The sequence below is a fragment of the Babylonia areolata genome, chromosome 17 (genome assembly GCF_041734735.1).
Source record: "Babylonia areolata isolate BAREFJ2019XMU chromosome 17, ASM4173473v1, whole genome shotgun sequence".
NCBI classification, from domain to species: domain Eukaryota; kingdom Metazoa; phylum Mollusca; class Gastropoda; order Neogastropoda; family Buccinidae; genus Babylonia; species Babylonia areolata.
The window spans coordinates 12,850,691-12,862,974 of NC_134892.1; the positions used below are offsets into that span (position 1 = coordinate 12,850,691).

A 12,284-nucleotide genomic window follows, 5' to 3' on the forward strand; every position below is an offset into this window, starting at 1 on the left:
GGGGGAGAGAGAAAGAGGGAGAAGGGGAGAGAGGGAGAGAGAGAGAGAGGGGAGAGAAAAGGGGGGTGGGGGAGAGAGAGGGGGGAGGAGAGGGAGAGAGAAAGAGAGAAGAGAGAGAGAGAGAGACAGGGAGAGAGAGAGAGAGAGAGAGAGAGAGAGAGAGAGAGCAAGGACAGACAGACAGACAGAGACAAACAAAGATAAGATAAACAGGTTGATTTACATTATGCAGACAGACAGAGCAGGCAACCAGCAAAAAACAAACTACATGCATACATACATGTACATACGTAACATAAACACTGATTTAAAAAAATATTTAAAAAAACACTTATATCTGATATCCTCCGTGTAAAGAAAAGCAAACACACAAACAAACAACAACAAAAAAACAGCAGTGAATATTATTGTACATGGGAACGAAGTAAAGTTTCATTTTCAGGTGCCTATGACAGAAGCAGCAACACAAGTGTCACCTTTAAGTGGGTCAGGCTGGTTTATTAACATAAGTGTATACGTAAGCGAAGCCAAGTTTTTCATAACCAAGTGTTCTGTCTGCAGTGGTGTGTGTGTGTGTGTGTGTGTGTGTGTGTGTGTGTGGTCTTTTACTTGAGCGTACAAAACTTGTGTGTGTGCGTGCGTGCGTGCGTGCGTGCGTGTGTGTGTGTGTGTGTGTGTGTGTGTGTGTGTGTGTGTGTGTGTGTGTGTGTGTGTGTGTGTGTGTGGTCTTCTACTTGAGCGTACAAAACTTGTGTGTGTGCGTGTGCGTGCGTGCGTGTGTGTGTGTGTGTGTGTGTGTGTGTGTGTGTGTGTGTGTGTGTGTGTGTGTGTGTGTGTGTGTGTGTGTGTGTGTGTGTATTACTGCTGCACTGTCAGTGACATTAATTTTGGTCACTGTTGTAATGTATTATATCAATGATCCGTGTGTACGATGAAGGGAAACAATGAAAAGCAGAAACCTGTGAGCATGCAGCCGCACTTATAAATAGCATCATAATAATATCCAGGCATATATATACACTCATGGGCGCTCACACACACACACAGACAAACACACACAAGCACAATAACAAACGCACACACAAGCACACTAACACACACACGCATCGCGCGCATGCACACAAAGACACGTACACATACAAACGCACACAAACACACTAACACAGACACACATAATTATGCATACGCATGCACACAAACACAAGTGCACACACACAGTCCAGTATTAAAGTAACAAGCTCTCTCTCTCTCTCTCTGTCACTTATCTTCACGTAAAACCTCTTTTCATTTTCCTTCTTCAGACTTTAAACAGATCACCGCCTGAAAGTTATTGTCTCTGCTTCTGTCTTGTTGGGTGTGTTTTTTTCCAGCAACACAAGCTCATTCGTAGTCATATTCACATCACATTAAAAACAGCATTAAAAAAAATATATATATAACGTAAATGACAGTCTTAAGCAAAAACAATGTTTTTACGACTCAAAACATGTCAGGAAAAACGGATTTTTAAAGAAAATATGAAGCAAACATCAGTCATTAAATTCACATGTTGTTTTCAACGACACACCTGGAACTCACGATGTGAAATCACGGTGACGCTGTTTTTTTTTTGTTTTTTTGTTTTTGTTACTGCCCTTTTATTGTGACCACACTGTTGGTGTCAGCTGTTCACTTAATAAGATCTGGTTCCTCCCGTCATATCAGGCTACCCCCCCCCCCCCCCCCACCTCCCCCCCCCCCCCCATCACGATCTGGTCCACATGAGATCCGGTTCCCCGTCAGATCCGGTGGCTCCCATCACTGAGATCCGATCCGATCGCTATCAGATCCCGATCGGACAGTTAAGTACAGGGCACAGTGGGCACTCTGCCCTCGCCGTTATCACTGCCAAAACATCAGCCAGGGTCGGGTGACGATTCCCTCTCTAACGAAGGTTCCCACCATTCCCAAATCCACACCCCACACTCCCCCACCCCTCCCCGTACCACCTCTGTGTTTTTGTTTGTACACGTGTGATACATAAACATGGGTACGCCACAGATAACTCAAACCCCCTATTGCTTTCGCCGTTTGTCACTGCCGCATCAGAGAGGTTCGGTTGACCATTTCCTCAGTCATGAAGATCCCATCACCGCCCCACCCCCTTCACTACCTGTACACGTGTCAATCATAACCATGGATAGTGTATGTCCCGGATCATCCATACCCCGTATTGCTCTCGCTGTCAGCGGGGTACGTGTGGGCATTCCCTCTTTAATGAAGGTCCCGCCCCACCCTCTCCTCTACCCCCTCCCTGTTTACTCTCTCTCTCTCTCCCTCTATTTATTTTTTTTTTTACACGTGTAAATCATAGCCACAGTATCGCTTCCTATCATCTAACACTCTCACCGTTATCACTGCCGCATCAGAGAGGTTTGGTTGACCACTGAAGGTCCCATCATCGCCCCACTCTCTTCACTACCTGTACACGTTTAAGTCATATACATGGATACGCCCCAGATCATTCAAAACCCCACATTGCTGTCGCCGTTATCACTGTTGCTTCAGCGAGGTTCGGTTGACCATTACCTCTTCAATGAAGGCCGTGCACCACCCCCAACCCTACCCCCTCCCCGTTTACTACTTTTTTTTTTTTTTTACACTTGTAAGTCATAGCTGCAGATACGCTCCCTAGATAATCTCTCGGTCTCACTGTTATCACTGCCACACCTGTCCAAACTCTCCTACAACTGCCGCATCAGATAGGTCCAGATGACCCTGCCCTCTTACATGAAGGTCCCATCACCGCCGTATTCTCTTCACTACCTGTTTTTAATCGTACACGTGTAAGTCATAACCACGGATACGCCCCAGATCACTCAAACCCCTCCTATCGCTTTCTCCGTCATCACTGTCGCATCAGAGAGGTCCCGTTGACCATTTCCTCAGTCATGAAGATCCCATCTTTCGCCGCCCCACCCCCTTCACTACCTGTACACGTACAAGTCACAACCACGGATACGTTCCCGATCATCCATACCCCATATTGCTATCAACGTTGTCACTGCCGCATCAGCGAGGTCCATGTGAACCACCCCCTCCCCTTTTATGACGGTACTGCCCCCCCCCCCCCGCCCCCCCCTCCCCCCCCCCCCCCCCCCCCCCCCCCCCCCTCCCCAATTACCATCTCTTTGTGCACACGTGTACAAGTCATGACCTTGGATACCACCCTCATCATCAATCTTTAGCTGTCACCGTTATCACATGCCGCATCAGCAAAGCCTAGTTGACCTTCCTCTGAAGGTACCACCACAACTCAACCACCCCCCCCCTCTTCGCCCCCCTTCCCAACATCCTTTACAGCACCTATCCTCCTACACTTTACTACCTTTTTGTGCAATCATACCATGAACACGCCCATGTCTTCAACAGCAACGACCCCGCCCCTCCCTGCCTCCCTCTACTATCCACTCTTTTACTCTGGTAAAAAAAAAATCTCTTATAATGAACTAACGCGATACAAATTGTTCCTCCCCCTTTTCTCTGATACCTTTGTTATACCTGAACTGACCTTTTTTTTTTTTTTTTTTTTTTTCTCAAGGCCTGACTAAGCGCGTTGGGTTACGCTGCTGGTCAGGCATCTGCTTGGCAGATGTGGTGTAGCGTATATGGTTTTGTCCGAACGCAGTGACGCCTCCTTCAGCTACTGAAACTGAAACTGACCTCTTGATCTGAAATTGCTTTTTTTTTTTTCTCTGCTCGACAATCTGTTTCCATAGAACTCACTCTCCTTATCCCCACCCCCAACCCCTACCAGCACCGCTTCACCGTAAAAGGGAAACCCGACCTCACATCACCTGGATGAATGCCGGACACTCCTTTCAAACTTTTTTGTTAATTCATCTCGCGACCTCTATAGAAATTACACCCGAACACTTGCGGTTATTATCCCTACCCCCTCTTTCCTTCTCTCTCTCTCTCTCTCTCTCTCTCTCTCTCTCTGTGCCTAATACTCTCTCCCTTCAATATTATCATCTCCCGATTCTACCCAACCATATTACACAAAGGAAACAAAAACAACGGTGACTTGAGCTATGTGGAAACACCCGCAGTATCTCTGCCTCTTGGGACATCTTCCTTACCTCTCTCCCCCCCTGCCCATCCCATACACTCGTCCTTTCTCTCCTGCTCATTCCACACCCATCATACCCCCGCCTCCACCTGTTCAAACTCTTATACTTACTGTCTCCTGCATCCCCGCCCCACTCCCCAAGCCCCCACCACACACACACACACACACCAGTCAAAACTCTCCTACTGCCACCCCCCCCCCCCCTCCGCTCCCTTCCCCACCCCCAAACCTTTCCCCGTATAGCTGTCCAAACTCTGCTACACCTCCTCACCCCCAAACGTCCCCACAACACATCCATCCCAAATCTCCTACTCCTCCGCCACCACATCCCCCATCCCTCAATCTCCCCAACCCACCCACCAACACCACCCACACACATCTGTCCTGTGCTATCTAACGGTCACCCTCGAGGGTCGCACAGAGAGGGTGGGGGGAGGAGGAGCCGCCGCCGCCACCCACAGTCGAGACTTGAACCAGAACCGTGTCCAGCGGCACGTGATCACCGTCCTGAAGAAGGGGGAGAAGACGAAGAAGAAGCAATAGAAGAAGACAGCCCACGCCTCAGTCCGCAAGGCCGACGTCCACCACACAACCAGCAGGGTCATCATCAACACGCACACCCCGACCGTCCCACCACCGTCGGCGCCACGGCGGGGGAGGAGAAGTGACGGCCCCTGACCGGAAGAGGCGGGGCGGTGCCCGTGGTGGTGGTCCTGGGGGTTCAGGGTGGTGAGGGTCATGGGGTCGGTGGTGGTGACGGCGCCGCACTGCGAGACCCGCACGCGCGGGGAGAGGAACACGGGGTCCACGCACACCACGTAGCGCTGGCCGGGCCGCAGCCCTTCGACCGTTTGCCGCACCTTGTTGGGCGACACGCTCCATTGAAGTAGGGGCTGACTACCAACACTACTACCACTACTACCGCTACTACTGCTGCTGCTGCTGCTACTACACGTAAGGTCCGTCAAGGACGTGCTACTGCTGCTCCTATCGCACCACACCCTCAACGTCCAATACAGCTGCCCGCCCTCCCGGAAGGGCCACGTGACCGTCACGGAGCGCGCGGTGGCCGCCTCCTGGGTCAGGTTGACCCACACCTCCACACTCCGCTTCGGCTGCTGTTCCTCCCCCTCCCCCTCCTCCCCCAACGAGGTCCTCGTCCTCGAAGGTGAAGCCGGTCATCTCCTTCAGCGGGTTGTGCAGCACGCTCAGCCTCTCCAGCCTCGGCCCTCGCAGCTGCTCCGCGGAAAGCCCCTCAGGGGGGTTCGGGCCATCCCGGGGTGGGGGCTCACGGCTCCCCCAAGGGGCCCGCGCAAGGAATCAACCGTTAGGAATTCGGGGGGCTGGCGCTGCCCCCAGCGTGCCCTGGGCCAGGGGGCTCACCTTCCGGCCCAAATTTACACGTACACAAATCTCGCACGCTGTCGAAGGGGCCCCTCGGACCGTGCGGGTCCGGTTTTTGGGGAGGTCCGCCTGGAGGACCCTCCCAAAAACCCCAAGATCTGCCCGTCGACTCCCCCCGCATGCTGCCCTCAGGGTCCACGCAGGGCCCGGAACGCCAGGGGCCCCCGGAAGACACCCCGGGTTCGGGCCGGGCCCCGGACCTTGAGCCCGCAGCTGGGGGAAAACTCTGAGGCACGGACACCAGGGGGTTCCGGGCAGCACCAGGGTGTGGAGGCTGTGCCCGGGCGCCTAAGAGTCCGCGAAAGGGTTCCCGCATGCAGCTCCCCCAAGGGGGACAGCCCCCGGGAAAGCTCCCCCGCCCGAACACCGGTTTCGCACAGCCGCAGGATGCAGCCCCGCCAGTTCGGAACGCCCCCCACCTCCACCTTTGATCCAGTTTTCAACAGGTCCCCACGCGCAGCCCCCCGAGCCCGGGGCAGTGGGGCACCCGGGGTAGGGTTTTTCGGCAGTGCAGCTCCGTAACTCGTTAAGGGGAAGAAAGCCGCGGTCGATCTTCTCGATCGCTTCCCGTCCAGGCGGACTTCCTCAGACTGGGCCGTTGGCGAAGACGTCCCCCCTCACCCCCCCCCCTTTCCCCGTCGACTCCTCGCGGAGACTGCGTGGAGCGGAAAAGCCCCCCCCCTGGGAGGTTGCGTCCACGGGGGTACCCAGGTTGGGGAGGGGGGGCCACACCCCCAGCCCAGCCGGTTTAGGGGGTTTGGGGCTGAGGGCCCGCATGACCTCGGGGGCCCGACGTCACCCCTCCCCACCCGGCTACGTCAGCCCCCCCTTGGGGGTTACGTGTTCTGGTGCACTGGGACGGTCCGGGGAGGCCCCGGCCCCCGTGGGGTTCCGGGGAAGGGGGTCACCCTGGTGACCGTTGCCGCCCGAGGGGGAGGCAAGGGACTGGACCCCGCCATTAGCATCTTTCTCTCTCCCTGTGAGGACAACACGCGCGGGGGCACTGAGGTTGTGGGGGGAAAAAAATACAAGTCACAAAAGGTGAGTCCCCCTTTATCAAATCATTGCAAAAGATTACAACAAATTTTTTTTTTACGAAATCTCAACACAGCGCAAAAAGGGTTTTGGGGCAGTGAATCCAACAAAACAAACAAATCACGAAATTCAACACGCACAACACAAATTTGGGGCAGCCAATCAATCACAGGCAACACAATTTTGGTTAAGCACAATCACAAAACCATTTTCAACCATTTTGGACGCAATCACAAAACAGGAAAACCCAAATTTGGGGCAACACAATCACATCCGCGCAACACAACAGCGAATCTCAACCTTTTTTGCCCCCCCAAAAACTCAACACAGGCAACACAATTTAGTTAAGCACGTCACAACCAGGCCCCACAATTTGGGGCAAAAAATCACCCAGGCCCAAAACCCTCTCAAAATCTCAACACAGTCAACACATTTTGGGCGCAAAATCAAAACGGCAAACATTTTGGGCACCAATCAAAAAAGTCAAAAAACATTTTTGGGCACGCAATCACAACACGCCAACCAATCACGAAAATCTCCAAGTCAAACATTTTGGGCAGCAAAATCAAAACAGCGCAAAACTTTGGGGCCACAACTTTAACACAGGCAAAACAGTTTGGGCAGCGCAAACACACAAGCGCAACACATTTTTTTGCATCACATCCACGCAACCTTTTGTTGCTCACACACAGGGAACACTTTTGTGCAGCGCAAAAAACAAAAGGGAAAAATTTTGTTGCATCAACACAGTGCAACACATGTGGGGCAAAAACAATCACAAAACACCAACCAAAATTTGGGCACGCAATCACATCACAGCGCAACACAATCACGAAATCTCACCCCAGGCAAACTTTTGTGAGGCAAACATCACAGCGCAACACAACAGCGAAATTCAAAAAACGTGCAAAACCCAAATTTGGGGGCAAAACAGTCAAACAAGCGCAACACAATTTGGGGCAGCAAAATCCCCAAAACCGCAACCAATTTTTTAAACACATTACAAACAGCGCAAACAATTTTGGGGCGCGCAACACAAAACACAAAACAGTTTGGGGCAGCGAAAACACATACAGGCAATCACAACACACCAAAACTTTTGGTGAAAACCAATAACACGGCAACACGTTTGGTACGCACAATCAAACACAGGGAACACTTTTTTTGCATCAATTTACAGTCAACCAATGGGTGCAGGCAATCACTCCGCGCAACACAATCGCGAAAACTCAAACGTGCAAACTTTGGGGCCCAAACACAAACAGCCAAAACATTTGGGGCAACACAACCAACACAGCGCAACCAAAATTTTGGTGCCACAATCACAACACGCGCAAAAACTTTTTTGCTCACATCCCAGGGGAAAACATTTTGGGGGCAGCGCAATCACAACCAGTGCAACACAATCAGCGAAAACACAACACATGCAACACAGTTTGGGGGCAAAACCAAACCTCACAGCGCAACACAATCTGCAAAATCCAAAACGGCAACACATTTTTTGGGGCAGCACAACTAACCAGTGCAACACAGTTTGGGGCAGCGCAATCACAAACGCGCAACCATTTTTGCATCACTCACAGCGAACAATTTTGTTGCATACATCACAGGCAAAAAACCCTTTTTTTGCCCAATCAAACACAGCGCAAAAACATTTTGTTGCATCACATCACGGCAAAACATTTTGGTGCAGCGCATCACAACCCGTGCAACACAATACGAAAAAAAACCGGCAAACAGTTTGGGGCAACAAATCACTCACAGCGCAACACAATTTAGCAAACCAACCACGCAACCATTTTGGTGCAGCACATCTCAAAACATGCAAAGTTTGGTGAGCGCAATCACAACACAGCGCAACACTTTTTTTTGCAAACCCCACAGCGCAACCATTTTGTTGATCACATCACAGTGCAACAATTTTGGGGCAGCGCAAACACAACACAGCCAAAACATTTTTTTGCATCACATCACGGCAACACAATGTGGTGCAAACAATCACAACACAGGCAACACAATTTGGTGCAGCGCAATCACATCACAGCGCAACACAAACGCGAAAACTCACCACAGTGAACAATTTTTGTGCGCGCAATCCCCATCACAGCGAACACAATCACGAAATTCAACACTGCAACACAATTTGGTCAACACAGTCAAACACCGCAACACAATTTGGTGCAGCAAATCCAAAAAGCGCAAAAACCAATTTTTTAAACCAATCAAACCACGCAAAAACAAATTTGGGGCAGCGCAATCCAAACAGCCAAAATTTGGGCGCAAAACATCACCCGGAATCACAACACACGCAACCATTTTTGGTGCAACACAAACACAAACTGCAAACAGTTTTGGGACAGCACCAAAAAACAAAAACGCGCAAACATTTTGTTGCATCATATCAGTGCAACACAAAGTGTGCAGCGCAAACACATCACACGCAAAACAATGCGAAATCTCAAAACGTGCAAACCCTTTTTTTGCGCGCAATCCAACACAGGCCAACACATTTGGTGCAAACCAAATACAACACAGCGCAAACACAATTTTGGGGAACACAATCCAAAAGCGCAACACTTTTGGGGCAACAATACAAAACAGGGAAAAACATTTTGTTTTATCAATCCCGTGCAAAATTTTTTTTGCAGCGCAATCACAACACAGTGCAACACAATCAGCGAAAAAACAACACAGGCAACACGTTTGGGGCAAAACAATCACGTACAGGCAACACAATCGCAAAATCTCAACACGTGAACCATTTTGGTGCAGACAAATTTAACACAGTGGGAACACAGTTTGGTGCAGCGCAATAAACCCGCGCAACACATTTTTTTCCACTCACGCGCAACACATTTTTTTGCACACAACACAGTGCAACCATTTTGGTGCGCGCAATCACAACCGCGCAACACATTTTGTTGATCAATCACAGTGCAAAAACAAAGTGGGAAAACAATCCAACCAGCGCAACACAATTTTCAGCGCAAACAATCCCCAACACAATCACAAACTCACCCCATGCAACCTTTTTGTCCCAAAACATCAAGCGCAACACAATCGCGAAAACCCCACGTGCACACAATTTTTTAAAAAGTCAAAAAAACAGGGAAACAATTTTGCAGCAAAAACCAAAACAGCCAACCAAATTTTTTAAGCACAATCACAAAACAGGCACCATTTGGGGCAGCGCAATCACAAAACCAGCACAACACTTTTTGGGGCAGCGCAATCACATCAAGCGCAAACAACACAGCGCAAAAACTTTTGGGGCAACCAATCAAACACATGCAAAACCGTTTTACGCACAATCACAACACGCGCAAAACCCTTTTTTTGCATCATACACAGTGAACACAATTTGGGGCAGCCAAACATCAAGGCAACACAATCAGCGAAAACTCAAAAACAGTGCAACACATTTTTGGGGCAGCCAATCAAAACACGCGCAACACTTTGGGGCAACACAACCACACAGCGCAAACACAATTTGGTGAACACAATACAACACACGCAAAACATTTTGGTGCAACACAACACAACACGCGCAAACATTTTGTTGCTCACATCCTAAAATTTTGGTGCGCGCAACACAAAACAGGCAAAACCAACACAATCACAACCAGTCAACACTTTGGTCAACACAATACTCCAGCGCAACACAATCGCAAAAACTCAAACATGCAAACATTTTTGGGGCAGCACAATTCAAACATGCAACCAGTTTGGGGCGCGCAATCACAACACGGCAACACATTTTGTTGCATCACATCACACGCAACAATTTTGTTTCACACATCACATGAAACACTTTTGGGGCAGCGCAATCACACACAGCGCAAAAACATTTTTTTTCTTTCCCTCCAGTGCAACCAATGTAGAAAAAAACAAAACACAGCGCAACCCCCAATTTGGGCGGCAAACACTCACAGCGCAAACAATAGCGAAAACTCCCACAGTGCCCCATTTTTTGCACGCAATCACATCACACCAAAACAATCACGAAATCTCAAAACAGTGCAACACAATTTGGGCAACCAGAAAACACGCGCAACCAATTTTGGGCAGCAAACCCAACACAGCGCAACAATTGGTTAAGCAAACACAACAAGCGCAACAAATTTTGGGGCGCCAATCACAACACAGCAAACACAGTTTTGGGCCGCGCAATACATACAGCGCAATCACAAAAACCCGCGCAACACATTTTGGTGCAACACAATACAAAAACGGCAACACAGTTTTGGGACGCACAATCAAACACGCGCAACACATTTTGTTCAATCACAGGGAAACAATTGGGCACAATCACACACAGGCAAAAACAATCACGAAAACAACACAGTGCAACACTTTTGGGGCAGGCCAACAAAAAAACAAACGCAACACATTTTGGGCAACACAAACAAACACAGCGCAACCTTTTTTTGATACAACATGCAACACAATTGGTGCAACACAAACACCAAACCGCGCAAACATTTTGGTGCAAACAAACACAACACACGCAACAATTTTGTTGCTCAATCACTGCAACCATTTTGGGGCAGCCAAACCCCAAAACCCACACAAAACCGAAATTAAACCCCAGTGCAAAAAAAATTTTGTGCAGCGCAAAACAACACAGGCAACACATTTTTTGGGGCCACACAATCACAACAAGCGCAACACAATTTGGGGGAACACAATCACAACAGGGAAACATTTTGGTGCAACACAATCCAACACAGCGAAAAAACATTTTTTTGATCACATCACAGTGCAACCTTTTGGTGCAGCGAATCCAACACAGTGCACACAATCAGCGAAATCACAAAACCAGGCAACACAGTTTGGTGCACACAACACGTACAGGCAACACAATCGCAAAATCTCAACACGTGCAAATTTTTTGGGGCGCACAATCTCAACACATGCAAACCCGTTTGGGCAGCGCAATCACAAACAGCGCAACAATTTTGTTGATACTCACAGCGAACACATTTTTTGCATCACATCACGGCAACACATTTTTTTGCAGCGCAAACACAACACCGCAACACATTTTTTTGATCACAACATAAAAACCAAAGGTGCAACCAATCACAAACGCGCAACACAATTTGGTCCGCTCACTCCAGCGCAAAAACCAAACACGAAAATTTACCACATCCACTTTTTGTGCAGCGCAAAACACATCCACGCAACCAACCCGAAATCTCAACACAGGGGAAAACAATTTTGGGCAACACAGCAAAAAAACAGCGCAACACATTTGGGCAGCAAAAAACCCAACAAGCCCACAAATTTTTAAGCACAACAAACCAGCGCAACACAATTTGGGGCGCGCAAACCAAAACCGCAAAACCTTTGGGCAGCGCAATAATCACCCAAAAACACAGGGAAAACTTTTGGTGCAAAACAATCACAAAACATGCAAACAGTTTGGACCGCAAAAATCAAAAACCGCAAACATTTTGTTTGATCATTTACAGTGCAACACAATGTGGTGCCGCAAAAATCCAGCCAAAACAATCCGAAACTCAACAAGTAACACATTTGTCACGCAATCACAACACAGCGCAAAATTTGGGCAACACAAAACCCCACAGCGCAAACAATTTGGTGCAACAATCACAACATAGGCACACATTTTTTGCCCTCACTCAAAAAATTGGGGGGCAAACAATCCAACCGCGCAAACTTTTTGGTCAACACAATCACAAAAACGGCCCAAAACCCTTTTGTTGATCAC

General features: G+C 49.1%; 1 protein-coding gene across 1 annotated transcript in view; it reads right to left on the bottom strand.

Annotated features, from left to right (window-relative positions):
- Nucleotides 1–6,328: 6,328 nt before the first annotated feature.
- The window catches only part of LOC143291412 (uncharacterized), a 42,955-nt gene continuing 36,999 nt past the window's right edge, over nt 6,329–12,284 (bottom strand). Inside the window, exons 4-5 of the mRNA XM_076601251.1 lie at nt 8,619–8,681; nt 6,329–6,492 (exon numbers count right to left, since the gene is read on the bottom strand). Of these exons, the coding sequence (XP_076457366.1) occupies nt 6,329–6,492; nt 8,619–8,681 (227 nt within the window). The remainder of the gene's footprint in view (nt 6,493–8,618; nt 8,682–12,284) is intronic.